Source organism: Medicago truncatula, chromosome 3 (genome assembly GCF_003473485.1).
Source record: "Medicago truncatula cultivar Jemalong A17 chromosome 3, MtrunA17r5.0-ANR, whole genome shotgun sequence".
In the NCBI taxonomy this organism is placed as follows: Eukaryota; Viridiplantae; Streptophyta; class Magnoliopsida; order Fabales; family Fabaceae; genus Medicago; species Medicago truncatula.
The window spans coordinates 49,254,530-49,274,004 of record NC_053044.1 but is presented as its reverse complement, the minus strand read 5'-3'; the positions used below and the strand labels follow the sequence as shown (position 1 = coordinate 49,274,004).

Here is a 19,475-nt window from a genome sequence, read left to right as displayed (position 1 = left end):
AGAGAGAGATAGAGTTGAATTGGGAGGGACTTACATGAAAAGGAGCCATAAAGTAACGGAAAGTAACAAGAATCCGAAGAGGAAATTGACAGGAGAAGCTGCCATAATGATTTGAGTTGTAAACGGAGAATTCAATGGGGGAGAAGAAAGAGGAAGAAGATTCTGCCGCGTAACTCCATGGAAAGAAGCGGGAAAGGAAAAGAAGAACCCTAGAAATGGAAATGGAATTTTGATATTTCAATTTCAAAGCGTCATGATCGGAAGGATTGAAGATGAGATCAGATCCGATCCGTGTGAGGAGGTGATTGTTGATATATCTAATCTAAGGCAGTGTTGTTGGCACGATTGATAAATTATCACCTGCCACGCGGGTACACCTTTTCGTTTTCCTTGGGAAATGTGCTGCTGTGTTCTGCTATGCTACCACACTCGAGTCTCATCTCATTCATTCACTGTGTTTGTCTCTATTGTGCACCCAAAAATCCATTGGCTTCTTTGGAAAAATAACAACATCCATTTGACCAACTTTTCTAACTATTTTTTCTTCTTCTTTTTATTAATAAAAACAATAAAAAAATAAAGAAAAATTAAGGAAGAATATAACGTGACTTTGAAAGAAATAGTTATCTTAAAGTTGTCGAAAAGTGGTCGTGTAAATATCATTTATCTCATTATATGTATAGAAATTTCGCATATATTTAAATGCATTTGATTAGTCAAAAAGTAAATATTGAATAAAACATTAAAAGACAAAACAATACACTATAAATCAAAATAGCACAATACGAATTTTTATGGTATTGAACAATTTTGGCCATATGCCGTGTTTAAGCAACAAAAAAACTATTTTGTTATTTTAGACAACTTATATTTTTTACAAAAATTTGTTATATGGTTTAGTATAGTAAATAACAATATTTTCATTTTTCTTTTTAAATAATTTCTGTTTTGTCATGTCATTCATCATCCGATTTGTCCACTTTGTACAAGAGTCGTACAATCAAATACAGGAGTTGTCTTATATAATCCCTTGTTTTTAGAAAATCAAACACACTCTAAGAAAAAAACTATATAGATGGAAGCGAAAATAGTATTTTTACTAAAATACTTGTGTTATATATTGGTTTATTTATCATTATCATAAATAAAAAGTAAAATATGTTGAATTGAAAGTGGTAAAAGTTATACATCTTCCGGTCACTATTATAAGTAAATATTCATTTTTTATGTTCAATGTATGACGTGGTTAGTATAATAAACCACATACATCATTTATTGAATGAATCTAAAAAAATATTTTTTATTTATAATAGCGACCAGAGGATTTGTTAATTGATTGGAAAAAAAACTAATCTTGTATTAAAAAATAAAAAGGTTGGGTCTTTGGAACAAATTTTCTTTGCAAAAATGTCTCAATTATTGTGTTGTAGGACGAAGGGAGTGTCGTTTTTGAACTTTTTTCTTTTTCTTGAAATAGTTATCACTTATAGTATTAATGTAATTTTATTATTTTTGTCATTAATATGTTTTAATTTATTGAATTTCACTGCATCTTGTCCCTATTTTAAAAATAAAATAAAAAAATTAAAGTTTTTAGGTTCATTGAATAATTTATGTATTTTATCAATATATAGATCAGATACATCACTTATATAAATAACCTAAAAACTGATTTTTTTCATAGTAAAGGCCGAAGAAAGTACTGATTTTATCATTAAAATAAACTAAAAAAATCGTTTCCTTAGGAACCATACACGTAAAAAATACATAATTAAATTGAGACGAAGGAGTAAGTATTAGGGATCATAACTGCATTTGTATTCTTTTGATACTAACGCCCAAATGGCCAAGCAAATTTGGATATTGTAGATCATATCGTTTGGTCGGTACGAATAGTTTTCCTATAAATACTTTTTTTTATTGTTTCAGAAATAGGACATAGTCAATAAAACTCAACTTATCTACGTAAATTTATTTCTTCAGCTCGTTGTCTTTATCTTTCTTTAATTTTCATGCATTTCTTAGTTTAGTAGTTAAAACCCCAAAAACATTGTACTTGACGCCCCACTTTAGGGTCCGTTTGGTGCGAAGGATAAGAAGACAGGATATGATAACACTATCATATCCTACTTAAATCCGTTGTTTGGTGCATCAGTAGCAAAAGATAAAATAAACCTATTGTTTATCCTATCTCATTCATTCTTTGTTGTTTTTATCCTTAGTTTTTGGTGAGTTGGCAACTTGATAGCATAAACCTATAACACGCGTATTTACTATTCATCAAAGAACCTCCTTCGACTCCCACTCTCCTCCTCCTATTTTTACCTTTTACATTTTCAGGTTTTTTTTCCTTGTTGTGCGGTTTCAATTTGTTTCGGATTTTATTCCTCTTTTTGTTCCCAAATCCCAATCGATTTCAATTCGTTTGTATTTCTTGTGCTTCTTAATTTTTGTTTTCAATTGGTGGTTCTTAATTTTTGTTTCCAATTGATTTAGTTGATCTCAATCAATTCAATTAGTTTGCTTCCTCTTCTTGATTTCAATTGATTCGTCTTCTTCCTCTTCAATTATTTTCTTACATATTTTCTATAATTTTCTATAAAGCCCATTCTATGATTTATTTCAATGTTAAATCTGCATTGGTTAAATTTTTATTTTTTTTTAAAATATATATGTATTTGTTTCCAATAATGATTGTCATTTAAATATAATATATTTTTTTTTACAAATATATTATATTTCTTATCACGTCAATAACAAATGTGCACCAAACATATGATAGGATAAAATAATGTTATCTCTTTCTTATCATGTGTATACCAAACGTAAGATATGATAAGTGTCTATCATGTTATTATTTTATAATATCCTTATCCAACTTCTAATCATATCATGTCTCTGTCCTATAATACGCACCAAACGGCCCCTTAGCGTTTAAGGAATTCACAACTAAGGGACAATGTTCCTTGATCAACTTAATCGTTTAGTAAAAGAATCATAATTGAGGACTATTAGTTGATACCATTGTTAAATCTCTAATTCGGCAACATATTTGGTACACCCAGGGGGCAACACGGTTTTTACCACTAGAAAGATAAATTCTTGTAGTCAATATTTTTTATGGTCGATATTGTGGTTCGCGTATGCACCAGAAGTGTGTAAAAAGTATTGGCAAATGAATAATTGTCATAATCGGCATCGAGAAAGTTATTCCAGCATAGACCAAATGAATCTTCACAAACATCAAGACTATTAACATTTATGGCTCCTCCTAAAGTTTTCGAAGCATAACCTTTTTATTCACGTGAGACTTTAATAGTCTTTCACTGGACAAAGGATTGCCATAACGACAGATAACATTGTATATAAGTCTCGCAACAACTTGTTAACATTGTTAAACCCATGGCTCGCGATGACGTTCGATGAGCCAAGGAATTGGCAGCTAAACAGTCAATTCTTGTTAAAATTGTGGCAACTCCACCATACAAGGAGTTTAAGGGAGCCAAGGTCTCACAAGCGTTGTTAACCAAATTTTGTCAGTTGCAGGACCTCCATGAGTTTAAGCGATACCTATGCAACAAGTATCTTTATAACTTCTTATGTTTTTCAAACTACACCTTTTAGTTTTTCCTCCTCTAACCACATGTTTTCAATCTTTAAATCCCTTCTTATGGCATTCTCCTCCTTTTAAAACAAGCATAAAATGACATATGAATGGTGGGACCTATCCGTAATGAGATTGGTTAGAGTTTCATGTGGGAACAAATCTAACCATGTTTGTGTCGCCGTAGCTCGGTCCTTTACTCTGTTATGTCATGCGTAGCTTGACCCATGTTCCACGTAAATTAATACCATGTTAATAGTAAATCCACAAAGGTACTATCCAAAATTGCTTCTTTAAAGCCTATAATACTCTAAGGTAGGTGTTCATTTTGACTCGTTTATATCATTGCTCGTTAGTATATCGTTAATATCTCCCATGATACACCACGGGCGGTCGTTGTCTTGAGCTAAAGTTCTCAGCAAACATCATAATTCCCTTCCTCTTTCAGTTTTGGGATAGTCGTAAAGACTTGTCAAGCACCATAGCCGGTGTTGCTATGCGCCACTTCCATGTTGATAAAGTTGGTCGAGTAGTTGATCAGATTACTTTAAATAATGATCTTCGTAGACAAGCCAACCACACTTCTTTCAATTTTATCCATTGCAAAAGCACCATCATAGTTGAGTTTAACACGTATTTCCTCTAGTTTGCTTGCAAGCTCAAGAGTTTCACATAAACATAATAGACTAGGTTTGTACTTCTAGTTAAAATCTCGATGATTGGAACTGCACTCAAATTGTCCAAACCTCAATAATTCCAATTGATGTAACTCATCTTTTCGACCACCTTGGCCGATAAAGGACGACTTTCATCTCCTTTTCCATCCAAGCACAAAATGATAAAATTACTTACAATAAAAAGTTTATAAAAAAAAATGAAATACCGTAAAAAATCATTTTAAAAACTCATCTCATCTCATCTTACTAAAAAAAAAAAAGACTGAACCCCGTAAAAAAAATTAAAATCTAAAACCTCCACGCCGCACTTCGACAAGACAGACACCATCTAAAACCTAAAACCTTATTGTCTTGAACGGCCAGTCTGCGACCTACTCAACCTCCACTACCGCTCCAGCGCCGCCCTCGTTTCTCGATTCTCGATTCTCGGTTCTCAGGTTAAAGTTCTCTTCTTTCTTCCCTCAATTTCCCTTACCCTATTTCGAAACACCGTTGTTCGCTTCTCTTTTATTCTCTTCTGTTTTTGTAATCCTCATTATTCTAACACTTCTCGAAAATTGCAGTTTTGGTGGTTGTTGAAAACTGTGACAAAATCATGGAGAAGCCTGAAAACCATTTCAATAACGACGATAACAGAGAAAAGTAAGCTTATACAATTTTTGTTCACTTGTTTTTTTTTTTTTTTTTTTTGAATGCATAATTATGTGAATAAATTAGACTCTTATTAGATTAGGTCAATTTATTCAACATTCAATTGTTTTCAGACAAGCATCTCAGCTTGCTGCATTGTTGAAAGAAATGAAGGAAGGACTTGATAATGTCAAGAGTAAGATTCAAACTTTAACTGCCAAGGTCAAAAATCAAGATTCTACAGCAGATGGATTCAGCTATCTCGAAGCCAAAAATTTGTTACTTTTGAATTATTGCCAATCCCTTGTTTATTACTTGCTGCGAAAGGCTAAGGGATGTTCAATAGAAGAACATCCTGTTGTTCGAAGTATTGTAGAGATACGATTATTTTTAGAAAAGGTCTGTTTTATTCTCGTGTGTGTGTGTGTGTGTAAACTTGGTATGTTTACATAAGACAATCTGTATCTGACATTCTGTAAATCTTTACGCAGATTCGTCCAATTGACAAAAAACAACAATACCAAATCCAAAAACTAATTAAAGCTAGTGAAAGTGCAACAAGTAATACCGGTGAGAAGGAGCCAGCTGCATCCAAAAAGAGTGAGGATGTTTCAAAGTATCGTCCAAATCCTGATATGCTTGTTAGCAAAGTAGAACCAACTGCTGAGGTCGGTTTATTTAATAATATCAAGTGCAAATTTGTGGTGTGGTAATATGACGCAAGATATCTCTGTTCCTGGCCTCTCTAACTTAATTCGTTTATGCTATAGGATGATGGTGATGGTGATAATGTGTACCGTCCTCCGAAATTTGCCCCTACATCTATGGATCTGGAAAAATCTTCAAAGCAGGAAAGAAATGCCAGCCGGAGAGACAAAGAAATTCTGAAACAAGCTAAGCAAAGTGATTTTATCAGGTCAATGGTGAATGATATGGAAGACAGACCTGAAGAGGTGACATTATTATTTTATTTTTGGTGTGGAATATAACAACTTAAATGATTTTATGTAATGGTTTGTGTTTTGTGCTTACTACTCAGATAAGAGATTTCGAGGGAACTAGTAGAGAAGTGGATAAGTATATTAGCAAAATGGAGGATCGGGCTAGGCAAGAGGAGGAGCTGTTCAACCGTGTTCCTCTTTCTAGAGAGGAGAGGAAGAGAGAGAAGCACATGAAGAAAGCCACAAATGGGTATGGAGAAGGCCTGATAATTTGCTTTTATAAAAGCATCAAATGTATGATGACATTTTTTTACTTATTGTTTGTTTTCACTTACATCTGTTTATTATTTTCCAGGATGCAAGGTTTAACAGAGAGTTTATTTGACGAAGTCAGGGCATTACCCTTTGAAGATTATACTAGAGAGCAAACAATGGGATCCAGAAATGGTGGCAGAAGAAATGGGAAGTTGAAGAAGAGAAAGGTATGCCCTTTTGATACTTCGAAATTATTGTGTGAAAACATTAACAATACTACATCTTTTAAACATTCGAAATGTACATTCATTTCAGCTCAACTTTGGTGGATTTGATTGTGCTCTCTTTCATCTGCACTGCAAATAACAAACATAATTATTTGATAATCACTTTCTAGAAACTGATTTTTTTTCTGCTGTCCCTGGTGTGTCCAAGGAATCTATTTAACCTAAAATTGTTGTCTTAGTATTGTTCAAACCTAATGTTTTATGATGTACATTTATGGAATATATATCATATTATGTGATGAACCCATGCTTTCTGATCTCATGATGCTCATTAAAATCTAAGGTTGTCTTAGCTAATAAATATTTTTATTGGGATCCTTAACTCCCAAATACCTGTTATTTCCTGTCACCTTTTGCCTCTGGGGTAAGCAATGATGATTTGGTTATTGGTCTAGTAACAGTTGTCATGTCACACTCAAAACCAAATTTTGGTTATGAATAATTTCTACTATATCCACTAGTTATGCACAGATTATTTTGAACTATGTAGTATATGTACTATTTAGTATTTACGATGTACTATACAACATAATCAAAACTGGTTTGTAGATGACCATGGCAAGAAATAAAATTAAAACGTCCTTTGAAATGTATTGTTCATCAACTTTAAGTATTTGAAAATTGAATTCCTTCCTATGTGCAATTTTGCTTTATTTTGTCTGACAATTCTTAATTCAAAAGTTTGGAAGCAAAAGTGATATTGCCTCAAGCTATGTGCCCTTTTCCTCTCAACTACTTTTGACATCCTTTGTGTCATTCTGTGCAATTCAGTGAGTTGAATTATAATGTTTCAGCTGAGCTAGGGACTAACAACAATTTCGGATTCTTTGCAGAGGAAACATTGATGGAAGAAAATTTGGGTTACAACCTACTACAGGACTCTACTGCTATTTGGAAAACACCGCATGCTTTTGGAGGAAGTAATGCAAGGGAGTTTTGAAGCCAGAGTTGGATATGGTGCATTCCTCCCTCCTTGGCTGTCATGGTTTTTTTCAATTCCTATATGCAAAGTGTGGAACTGTGGCTAAACAAGTAGGGTTTGTATGTTCAATTTTTTGTTATTATTATCATAGTCATCATTGAGATCGGCCTGTGCTTAGTTCAGTGAGAACCTGGATTTGAGATTTTAGAAGAAATGAAATATTTGTTTATTGGCTGCTGTGTCTAAACAAGCGGGGGTTTGTAGATTTTGATTGTTTTCATATTACTATTATATCATCATGATTATTATTGTTGTTATTATTAATTATTATTACGATCCTAATCTGTGGGGGTGCTTATTTTAATGAGAACCTAAATTTGAGATTTTAGAAGATTTTGCTATCTGTAAGCTCCCTTGTTTCAACATTGGTCCCTAGAGGTGTCTCTTGAGTCCGACATTCGACTAAACAAACAAATTGCGTAAATGGAAAAAAAAATGTTAGCTTTATTACTTTTGGTGTATTGAAAATGATGCAAACGGGGATTTTGGGATTTCTTTTTTACTTGGTAATTCATAATAGGTTCCCCGCTTTAGTTTTGTTCCTGGTCCTTGAAGTTCCCTTCTCACCAAATTCGCTGCTGCTGCTACTACTACTGCCTTAGTATTCCACTTCAGTAGAATACTGCCTTTGCCTGTTACTGGAATGACTGAATGTGTAGTAGTAGTAGTAGCGTTGTTATTCTGGGTAAAAATAACGAGTTTGGATTCAGGAATTATTTTTAACAAATATGAGTTGAGAAAATTACGTAATTGATGGATTGGGAATTTAACTGTTGCATAATTGATGGATCCAAAACTCATGTTAGTGAAAACTGATGATATTTATTAAATTAATAATAAAAATTGGTGGTTCTGAATGGATCAAAAGACATGTTAAAACACAAACTGCTGGGTTAACAACTAATGATGTACACAAAGAAACTCAACATGTTTAGAAACCTTGGCATAGGTATATCTTCTCTCTAAGCCTAATGGCCTATGCTCAACCCCACAACAACAATTAAGTTAAGACTGAAATATAGGAACATCAACAATTAGCTTCCGGATTGGATATGTAAAAGAAATACAAGAACAATAGGTATGTAAACTATTCACCAAAATTTGACATCCGATGTCAGCGGAGTCGATCTAGGTGGTGTGAACTGTGAAGCATATTAAATTTCATACTACTTACTGTGAGCCTTCTATTTTACGTTTTCACTACTGTTGTCCTAGGCTACCAAAGTACTGCCAATGGTTATTCTATATATTGGACCTAATTTTGGTTGGAGGTTCATGTAAAAATCAAGGGAGTTACGGTTTATTTTTCTTGGGACTAAAAATTGAGTTTTTCTTTTTTATATCATGGATCAAATGATAAGGTTCCAAATTATTTTTTTTCTTTCTAAAAGACTGGAATCAGGGTCACAAGGGCAATAAGCTAACTTTCACATTTTTTCTTCTTCTTTCAAGAATCATGGTTTGTTTGTCGGGACCAATATTCTAGTTTATAGTTTATAAACTCGCATGAAAAAAGACTAGAATCATGGTCCATTTGTCAAAGCCAATAAACTAGCTTATAGTTTATAAACTCGCATGAAAAACCGCACCACTTTCTAATAGATACCGCAACACAAGTTAGTTGACATTAGAATCAATAATATCCATAGACAAAATATACTTTCTTGATCTTAAAATAATAGTTGTTTAAGGTTTGTGTGTGATATTTAAGAAAATGATTAATTATGTTGATTTTAATGGTAAAATTAACATAATTTAATAAAATAATTTATTAATTGCGGTTAGATGAGTTTTTTTTTTTTTTTTGACGTTAATTAGTTAAGAAATTAAATTGAATGAAATTCAATAAATAATAATATATTAGTGAAAAAAATAATAAATGTTGAAGAGAAAATTATTTTAAGACTGAAGAACGGAAAAATGAATTAAACTATGAGCATAATACTCCCGAGTCCTAACCTAATTTCCCCTGAAAAAATTCTCCAACTAATTCTTCAAGCGAATGCCACCGTGAAGAACACCGCGACGTAACAGAATGTCTTCGCCGGAAAATTCAACGGCGACGGTAGATAGAATCGGAACTTTACCAGACGAGATTCTGATTCACATTCTCTCATTCGTTCCCACCAAACAAGCCTTCACCACATCCATTCTCTCAAAGCGATGGATTCATCTTTGGCGTTACGTTCCGATTCTCGATTTCACCGAAACCAATTTGGAAGATCGAGATTCCGTCATCCGCTTCGAAGAATTCATTTTTTCCGTCATCCGCTCACGACATTCCGCCGGTAATCATTCCATCAACACTTTCATCCTCGACATTCAGCGCCATTCATCTCGTCTTCATGCTCTCGTTTTCGGTAATTCCAATACAATTGCACCTGAATTTCCTATTCCTATCCTTGGTTCTACAACTCTCGTTGTTCTTAAGCTTGCTTCGTTCGATATGGGTGCGGATTTGTTTCTTAATTTGATTACATTACCTTCACTCAAAACCCTACATTTGAAAAATATTAACTTTGATCAAGATGAACATCTTTTACTGATTCTACAGAAATGTCCAATTCTTGAATATCTTCAATTATCTAATATATATGGTCATTCTTCCTACTATTGGATAAGCGATGACAACACCTTAACTAAGTTGAAGAGAGCTGATATTACTATCTGTTATTGCTATTTTCCGATGAAAGCACTTTCGAATTTGGAGTTTCTCCGCATTCAACTATCCGAGGTTTGTCTCATTACTATGGATATATGATATGATCATTTATGCCATTGAAAACGAATAATGTATGTGATTCATTTCTAATACTTTGGTCTTTTTTATATAATTTAGGATTATCACCCATATGACTTTCCTACATTCAATAATTTGACTCATTTGGTGGTCAACTATGATTGGGATATAGTTGTACAAGTGCTTCAGCATTGTCCTAAGCTTCAAAGTCTCGACCTTTATCAGGTTTGCTTGTTAAATTTAACGATCATATTTGATTTATTTTTTTCTTTCTTAACATACATGTATGTATGTTTAATTTTATATGGTATTTTTAACAGAAGTTACAAGGTGATTATTGGAAGGATGATGAGGATATTGCAGATGATGATCAAGAAAACTGGGCCTATCCAAAATCTGTTCCAACTTGCCTTTCATTAAACCTCACGACTTGCACTATGCGGGACTTTGCATTTGCAGGCTTACAACGTAATCATGTTATGTTAGCAAGGTTTATTCTGAAGAATGCAAAAGTTTTAGAAACTATGACAATTTGGTGCAGCAGAAAACGGTCTAAAATAGAAAAACTATTATCTTCATGTCCAAGGGCTTCTGCAAAATGTCAACTTTCAATTTATTGATAACATATATGATATGTAAGTAGTATTTTCTCTATTCTCTCCTTTGTTTCATTAGCTTCTACCTTGAAATTGTTGGATTTGGCTGTTTGATGAACTGTGTGCTGTTTTTGTGGTTTCCGCAATTTGTAGTAATTACATGAATTGTCATTGTGGAGAAACTTTGTGATTAATAATGTAGCTGCATGTTCATTTTAGGCACAATAAAAGAACTAAGGATATAAGTTCCAAGGGCATAAAAATGAAACTAAGAACAAGTTAGAGAAAGTATATTTATATGTGGGTTTTGAGGAAGGAGAAAATGGGTGAAAGACATGGCTTTGGATTGAAACCACAACAAGAAAGAGACTCCTTTTCATCTGTATTTAATTATTTGATTGATCTCTGGTTTGGTTCGCCCAATGCATGGCAAGCAAGTTACACAAACGTGCTTTTGGTTTGCTTGAGGAAGTTGTATGTTAATACCATAATAAATATGGGATAATACCCAGCTTTTCTTAGTGATGTAGCAACCATGAATGGAAAGTTTCTTCCTAATTTTAAAGGGTAGTGCAGTAGGCATAGGCAGATAAGCTTTTGGTTTCTAGGTTACTTTTGCAATGTAAGAGACAAATATCAAACATGTTGAAGAAGGTAGACACTAAGTGTATGTTTGGATCGGTGGCGAGTTCGGTAGAATTTCGGTGTTACCTTGATTTTGCCAAATTCTCCACCAACTCAAACATGTATTAAGTGATCATGAATAAATTACAATTATGACTGCTAACGGTTATACTAAGTGACCATATGGTTGCTAACGATTGTGTCAGAGATACATAGTCTTTGCATGTGATAAGTATTGAGTTTTGTCATGCTTTGCTGTTTCCCCTTTTCCCTAAATAATGCATTTTTTAAGGATATACTATCACAAAATTTGTGTGCAGAACTAGATGTACAACTTTCCGTTTTTGTAAAGAAACAAAAGTATTTTAGCAACTGAGAAATAAGCAATCTAAACAAAATACAGAGTCTGAATTACTTAGCTATCCTTTTGAGCAAGCAGACTTCATCTGACTTGGTAGCTATTGGAAATGAAAAGTCTTTATGTTCGTAGTTGGATGCCATTCAGGTTGTATAGTCGAGTCGTTTTATCACGCAAGGATATTTAAAAGTATTTTGGCAGGAATAAATTTTTAAAAAATATAAATTATATATTTAACATCACGAATTTAGATCCCTTACCACGTTTGAATGAGTTACTTTTAAAAAAATAACAGTACTCTTGTATAATGTCATTAAGGATCCATTGGAGGTGGTGGATGAGATTAAAGTTTTGTCATGGAGATGGGGTTTGTGTAGAAAGAGGTTGCCTTGTTGTCTATTTTATGAATGGTCTTGAGACCTTTGTAACTGTTTGGTGAGATAAGAGTTGGTTTCTACTTGTTGGCTGCTCCAAGGGTCTGGTGTTATCTGTCAGTAGATTGCTTTCCGTCATTCTTCTGGTTTGGCGGTTTTAGTTTTATTTGGCCGTGTGGTGGCTCTTTTTGGTGGCCGATCGTAGTTGCTTGTGTTTGGGTGGGTTAGGTGTTGAGGGGGCTGCTTTGGCTGTTTTTTGTTTTGGTTGTAGTTGATTTCCGGTTTGTTCTGTTTGTGTGTTTTCATTAATTGGCAGGGGGAGTCCAGTTTATGTCACATTACTGTTATAGATGTTCTAGTAACATAGTTTACAATTGAAAGAAAAAAGCGCTTGCTAGTCAAATCTCACGTCATGCTAGTCAATTAGCACTAATTTTGTGTTTGATATTTTATATTTGACTTTTTTGCTTTGATTTCTATGCAGATGCAGATGTGAATTTCATCTAACTTTCATTCACCCGAAGTGCTCTTCTAAATTTATTTGCTTTATAGGCTATTCTCAAGTTTTTTTTCTTTAGTTGCTTTTTTGGTACTTAATTCCATCAATGTTCTTTTGAATTAAGCAAGCACGTTGATCATTAATGAGTTTGTTTAATGTACGAGACGTATGAGTATTGAAATCTTTTAACTCTTATATTATACTTCTATTTTTCTTTTTATATTGTTTTTTTTGGTTATTAGTATTTTTTGGTTTTGGTTTTCTCCTTTAGATTACTGATCAATTCCCCAAGGAATGCAATAAAATTAAACAATTCTTTAGGGTATGTATGGTTGGAGAGGGGTAGGGGATGATGGGAGGGGATTATTATAAGTTTTAGTGGTTTGATTTTAGTTATTTATTTTTTTGAGGTGAAGGGAGGAGAGCCAAATCCTTCAGTTAATTTTTAGCTCCCCACCAAATTGCCCTGTCGAACCAAACATATCTCAACATATCAAACATAGGACCTTAGAGTGAATAAGGTTCATATCAACATCAGCCACCGTGGCTTCTTTGTTACTTCTTCCCAAATCACCACGGTTTCTTGGTTACGTGTTCCCAAATTAGACACAAACAATGAGACGGATAAGGTAGACAACGACTGCTGATTTCTCTAGCATAGGTTTGTAAACATTTCTTTGGAGTTCTGAAATCTGATTTTTCTTAAATCTGTTTTCCCCTCCTATTCTTGACTTGACTGTCAATCCTTCGAAATAATTTTCACGTGGTTATTTTTCATTTTTAGAAAACAAATGATTTATTTGGTTGTTCACTATGATGCCTAAATTGTTCAAACATGGCTAATATTTTATCTGCTTCTCATAGGATCTGATGAAAATATCAAGGCTTTTTTTTTTTTTTGAAGGAGAAAATATCAAGGTTGACGAGTAATGTTTTTTCAATGCGTTTTAATGTTCTGCAATGCAACAATGTTAAAAAATTATCATCGTTCTTCTCAATCGTCGTATATTTCAAGTAAACATTATAGTATATCTTATGAATTAAACTAATTTTTATCAACAAATACTTTTTGTAATATATTTACAGTATTTTGAAGTGATGATAAGAAAATCAATTGCTTTTAAGAATGACATTTCTCAAATTTTATTGTGGCTTAAACATAAGTCGTGTACATTGACTTGTGCAAAGTTGAAAGGTGGGGTTTAGAATGGGAAAGCAAAGTTGTTTCCTATGATGGGAAAGTTGACGCAGGGCCATTGATATATTAATTTTATATTCTGACGGTCCAGATCTATCACCTGTTACCTTACCTGCTTTAACTTTTTGATAGTCTATATTAAACAAAAACAGTGACCCCACCCCATAATTAAATAACATTATCTAATTTGTTTGAAGTGTTGGGATTTTTTGAAAAGTTTCTTGGCTTTTGGCATTTACACATGGACTTCGTTATTATTCCTTTGCATATTTTAGTTAAAATTAGATAAAATATGAAAATAAATTAACATTCCTTAAAAAAAAAATTAACATAAGAAAATAAAAGTTGACGTTGAATAATAGAGTGAATTGCGAAAGAACATGAAATAAATTAACTTACTGCATTATTGACACTTACCGATAATTAATGTTTTATTTTTGAAAGAAATTGTTTACTCATATTTAATGTTATTATAGTTTATTCCTCAAAAAAAAAAAAAGTTCTTATAGTTTAAAAAATATTAAAGGAGGTCTATGTAAATCGTTTTTAGGAGGAATTGGGAACTGAGTATATTTTCTCTAATAAATACTCCCTACGCCCCAATTTATAAGAAAAATACGCCTGTTATTAAGATTACTAAAACATAGTAATTTGAGGTGTAATTTTGTCTTTTTATTTATTGGAATAAGTATCATGAAAAAATGAAAATAAATTCATATTGATTAATGATTACGTAGGAAAAAAAGTAGAACAAAATAAATGTAATTTGTATTTAATTTTATTTTAGAAAAAAGAGGAATTTATGAAAGAAAAAAAATAGCATAAAAGTTATAAAAGTTGATATTTTTTGCTTGTATTATAGGATCAGGGAGTATTTTAGTATTAGAAGTTTTTTATGCAAAGAATAATAATTGGAGTACTTTTTGTTCCGAAAAGAATAATTGGTGAGTTTAAATAACGATATTATTACTAATTTTTGTAATATATTTGATTAATTGATTAACATTGAAATTATTTAATTAGTTTGAATACAAGAAGAATAATGTCAGTAATTCACATTTACCATGAACAACTTTTTTTTTCTTGGTCGAGTAACATGAACTGAGATCTGAAATGTTTGTTCAATGTATTACAAATGATAGTATGCAAAAGTGATTTCTATAATACACGGGAGGTTAGTTAGTAAGGGAACAAAAACTATTAAAATATGACAGCCAATTTTTTAATATTTTTGGACATAATCGGTTTGCATTGTCACCTGTCCATTATAATTCAATTTTCCCATCATGGGAAATAACTGTAGTTACCCAGGCTAAACGCCACCCAAAGTGAAATATTAACAAAAGAACTTCTTCTAAGTACAACTTCCACAAACAAACAAAAGTACAACCATTACCTAGAAGAATCTGGTAATTCTTTATTGTACACCACCAGAGAATCTGAGGTATTCTTCCATGATTACAAGATCAAATCAATAGTGTTTGCACACACACATAAAAAGATGGTCTTTAAAATATTTAATTATTTTTTATTTATTTATCAATTTCCTCTTTATTATAAAAAAAACATTTGTTTATGTGTATGTGACCAAACACTTTTTATTTGGTCATGTGACCATATTAGAATTTCTCAGAGAACTTATGGAAGAGGGTAAATAACCAAGATTACGATTTCCTTAAAAAACCAGCTATTATTGAATGTAATTTTTTTTTCTTCTGGTTGCTTAATCATAGACCTACTAGGAAATACACGATTAACTAACATTTCTCAAATTGAAATAAAAAAACCAGAAGAAATGGTATGATCCTCTTATTTTGATTTAGCGAACCGAGAGATCTACGAATAAGGATCCAAATGCATATAAATACAAATGGTCCAATGGGAGTAAGCATTTTCAGGAACATTTGGACCATTTCATTTCTGAGCAGAATAGTTGTAACACCCCGTTTTCCCAACATCCAAAATAATACATAATAATCAGAATATTCAACTTAAACAGGATGTCACACTTCTTTAAAAGATAAAGAGTAAAATTACTATTTATTTAAACATCTTTTTATCAATAATTCAAATTACATCGCAGCGTAAAAACATTTCATTATTCAACAAATTGACACTACGGCCTCAACATAAACAACTTAAAAATTCCATTTCAAATGGTTCATCAACATAATTCATAATAATACGTAACAAATGGAAAACAATATAAATATCCCCATCCCGTTACGTATCAGAGCGACCCTAAGACGACGCGTGAGAGAGTCAACTCACATCAGCAGCTAATCCTGGTTATCTGCACGTTACCCACGTAGAGGCAACATTCAAACAGAAGGGGTGAGATTCACATTCAATAATAATAAGCATATAATTCACCAACAGAATTTAACAACATAAACAACAACAATTAAACAATGTTAATGCTACACATAATTTCTCAATAACAACTCATTAATTATTTCGACAACTTGACAACACGACGACAACTCGACGTCAACGACAATGCAACGACAACAACATCAACTTGACAATGCACTATGCATGTGGTACCAATCAGGGCATCAAGACCCCAACTTATATAGCAGAGGCAACTTATAGAGCATAGGCTCTCAACGTGGTATGAATGATCAAGCATTCAACAGGGCATCAAGCCCCCAACTTATATGAATGATTATACATTCAACAGGGCATTAAGCCCCCAACTTTAATGATTATGCATGGACTCAACAACAAATGCAACAACAACCAACAACTTCAACGACATCGACGACAACTTACAACTTTAACGACAACAGCGGCAACGACAACAACAACGACTTTGCATCATAATATCATAATTCATCAACATATACATTCATATAATAATTCAACATCATATAACATCATATTCATCAACATATACATTCATATAATAATTCAACATCATATTCATCACCTAGCAATCATTCAAATATCTCCATATAATCATATCAATTTATCCACAAAAGATTTTCATGTCAAACCAAGGCTACTGGAAAGATAACACAATTATAAATAACTTTCATATTTACACTAAAGGTCAACTCAAAACAGAAACGTGCGAAACAGACGCAAGAATACGAATCAGGGGATGTTGTCACTGTGCAGCTCGCAAGGCGAGCCATTCTACTCGCTATGGCGAGTTCAACTTATGGACCACTCACCATGGCGACCAAGGTACTCGCCGTGGCGAGCTAAAACTGATGGCTATCGGGAACTTGACATTTTTCACCAAAAAATCCCATTTTTAACTTCCCTATGCCCAAATTTGATTCCAAAACTTGTCTAAACATGAAAAGATACTCAAAACCATATAAAATTTGGAACAAAACATTATTTTAAAAAATCATCAATTTTCTTACTGAACAGTTCACGAGGCGAGTAAAACACTCGCCGTTGTGAGTTGACATCGTGGTCACTCGCGAGGCGAACAAGAACACTCGCCGTGGCGAGTGATGGCAGACAGTTCTACGGGAAGAAACCTGTTTTCAGCCAAAAACCCAATTTTCAACCACCCTAATCCCAAATTCAATAGGAAACTCAACCTATGTTTATTCTACAACCTGGACATCAATTCTTATGTTAATTCATCGGATTACCTACTCTTTCAACAATCAATTTTAGTTTCAAAACCTAATTTCTCAACAATCAAAATTAACAAAACAACAACAACGATGTTAAACCCTTTTTCAGAATTATACAACCCATTATTAGAGAAAGCTAGTCCCACCCTAACTTTAGATTGGTTGAATTCGGACTCTAAAGTTTGCTCCTCTTCTCTTTCTCTGACTTCTCACTTTCTCCTTTTTCTCCCAAAAAAACAGTTTGCACGTATTCTAATTTTTCTAACTCTGACTCTCCCCTTTATACAAATCTTTGACCTACTTATTTTCCTTTATTTCCAATTCTGCCTCCCAAGCCTCATAATTCTATTTTAATTATATTTCTCCACTAAATAATAAAATATGAGCTAATAATATATTTCTCCACTAAATAATAAAATATTCTAATTACTTATATTTCTCCACTAAATAATAAAATAGGAGCTACTAATAAATATCATACACAACAAAAATATCACTTATTAAAATAAATCGATTAAATTATAAAAAAGACTCTAAACTCTATCAAATAAATAAATAATAAAATATGACGTTACAATAACTGTTTTGAAGTAGTGTTCGATCGATTACATATGAATGCATATTCGATTGATTGGTCGGAGGTTATGTAAAAACAATAGTATGGTTGACTGGTATCAGGCGCATGTTATTTAATTTTTTTGGGGTTATGTTGGATATAATCATTAGAGTTTTATATTTTTAAGCAGTTGGATAATATATTTAATTTACGACTAGTGTATGATGGAATGCAACTCAAGCGCCATAAATAGTTTTATGTAAAAAAAAGCAATGAAGAAAGGAGGTAGATTCTAACAAAAGTAAACGACGTTGATTAAGCATAACAACAACCCTCTTTGATTGTTTGTATGATTGTGTTTTTATTTCTTTCAAAGGATGATTAGGCACACGGTGAAACAAAGTAGCATTTCTCACTCTGTCCATTTTATCTCTACTCTATAAATGGTTGGAATGACTGCATCTCTTGTATCCTGATCCGATTATTATGTATACTTGATTTAGTAAGGTTGAACGTAAATCCAGTTCACTTGAGCTTCCACAGAGTAGAGTAGAGAGAATAGATTTGCCATTCCTTGAACAAACGTGGTTCACATAAGTGTACGTATACATTCGATTCTCAAAATAAATAAAAAGAAAAACACAAAAGCTCATACCTCAAGACATATAAATCGATTAACCCGTGCAAGTATTAATGGAAGACATCGTGGTTCAATCTTTAATTTTTCATTGACCTTTATCGCATCTATATCAATGAGCAGAGGCGGAGCTAGGTTTTAAACATTGAAGGTCCAAGTCTTAAAATGTAGTATAATTTTGCAAACAAGCTTACATGCATAGTGGATTTTTTTTTTAAAAGTGGAAAGGATTATTTTACAAATTTTGCTCTCCCCCCAACACAAAACACTCGCGTCCTGCAGCCATGCCTAAATTACCCTTGCGTTAGTTAAGTCACGCAACATGACTTAACTAACGCACGTTGTATTTTATGCGTGACTTAAGTCACGCCGAGTTATTATTGTACTCCAATGCATTTCAGGCAAAAAAGCAATCCAAGTATAAAGAAGTTGGTCACTTTGGTGGCAACCAAAACCATTTTCTCTACCCTTATTATATCAACACGTGCAATCCAAGATAGTGTGGGTTTTAACAGGTGGTGTTGAAAAGTGGCAGATTATGAGATTTGTGAATGATATCAACTAAAACATGCATGAAACTCCAAAAATCAGAAGGCACGTGTAAAAGGCAAAAACTTTCTACAAGTGACAACCTACATTAATATAGTTTTGACTTTTAATGCCTTATAGCAATCTCCTACAATGCTAACGTAAAACATTACCAAAGGATCCTTAAAAAAACATTACCCAAGGATGAGTCTTCAGGCTTAACATAATTATAATCCAACAAAACTTACACAATTATAATCCAATAAACAGAGCTCACCAAGGTTATAGCATAAGTGGTACCAAAAGATATGCGTTAGGTGGTACAAAAGACTAGCGTGAGTTAACACACTGAGTTTATAACCTGCGTGAGTTAACTCATGATGCGTGAGT

General features: G+C 32.9%; 3 protein-coding genes across 4 annotated transcripts in view; 2 read left to right on the top strand and 1 right to left on the bottom strand.

Annotated features, from left to right (window-relative positions):
- LOC11429828 (protein SABRE) overlaps positions 1–479 on the bottom strand; it is a 29,777-nt gene extending 29,298 nt beyond the window's left edge. The window contains exon 1 of the mRNA XM_003602825.4: positions 35–479. Within this exon, the coding sequence (XP_003602873.2) occupies positions 35–105 (71 nt within the window). The 5' untranslated portion in view covers positions 106–479. The remainder of the gene's footprint in view (positions 1–34) is intronic.
- A 3,887-nt stretch (positions 480–4,366) lies between these two features.
- On the top strand, positions 4,367–7,640 carry LOC11420873 (neuroguidin). The gene is made up of 8 exons (XM_003602822.3): positions 4,367–4,718; positions 4,845–4,923; positions 5,046–5,310; positions 5,403–5,579; positions 5,682–5,864; positions 5,951–6,102; positions 6,208–6,334; positions 7,228–7,640. The coding sequence occupies exons 2-8, from the start codon at positions 4,877–4,879 to the stop codon at positions 7,237–7,239; spliced, it is 963 nt and encodes a 320-aa protein (XP_003602870.1). The 5' UTR covers positions 4,367–4,718; positions 4,845–4,876; the 3' UTR covers positions 7,240–7,640.
- A 1,631-nt stretch (positions 7,641–9,271) lies between these two features.
- Positions 9,272–12,762, top strand: LOC11434685 (putative F-box/FBD/LRR-repeat protein At5g56810). Of its 2 annotated transcripts, none has more exons than XM_039831751.1 (4): positions 9,272–10,110; positions 10,216–10,341; positions 10,437–10,751; positions 10,892–12,546. In XM_039831751.1, the coding sequence occupies exons 1-3, from the start codon at positions 9,412–9,414 to the stop codon at positions 10,734–10,736; spliced, it is 1,125 nt and encodes a 374-aa protein (XP_039687685.1). In that variant the 5' UTR covers positions 9,272–9,411; the 3' UTR covers positions 10,737–10,751; positions 10,892–12,546. The 2 variants fall into 2 exon arrangements, with proteins under 2 accessions (XP_039687685.1, XP_003602868.1); XM_003602820.4 differs by lacking the exon at positions 10,892–12,546 and adding an exon at positions 12,553–12,762 and having other exon boundaries at positions 9,274–10,110.
- Positions 12,763–19,475: the final 6,713 nt, after the last annotated feature.

What these genes read in the sequence shown, in the direction of transcription:
- LOC11420873 (XM_003602822.3), top strand. Translation starts at nt 4,877, where the DNA reads ATGGAGAAGCCTGAAAACCATTTCAATAACGACGATAACAGAGAAAA. An exon ending in AAGTAGAACCAACTGCTGAG is followed by an intron (nt 5,580 to 5,681) that starts GTCGGTTTATTT and finishes TTTATGCTATAG; the next exon opens with GATGATGGTGATGGTGATAA. An exon ending in ATGAAGAAAGCCACAAATGG is followed by an intron (nt 6,103 to 6,207) that starts GTATGGAGAAGG and finishes ATTATTTTCCAG; the next exon opens with GATGCAAGGTTTAACAGAGA.
- LOC11434685 (XM_003602820.4), top strand. Translation starts at nt 9,412, where the DNA reads ATGTCTTCGCCGGAAAATTCAACGGCGACGGTAGATAGAATCGGAACT. An exon ending in TCCGCATTCAACTATCCGAG is followed by an intron (nt 10,111 to 10,215) that starts GTTTGTCTCATT and finishes TATATAATTTAG; the next exon opens with GATTATCACCCATATGACTT. An exon ending in AAAGTCTCGACCTTTATCAG is followed by an intron (nt 10,342 to 10,436) that starts GTTTGCTTGTTA and finishes TATTTTTAACAG; the next exon opens with AAGTTACAAGGTGATTATTG.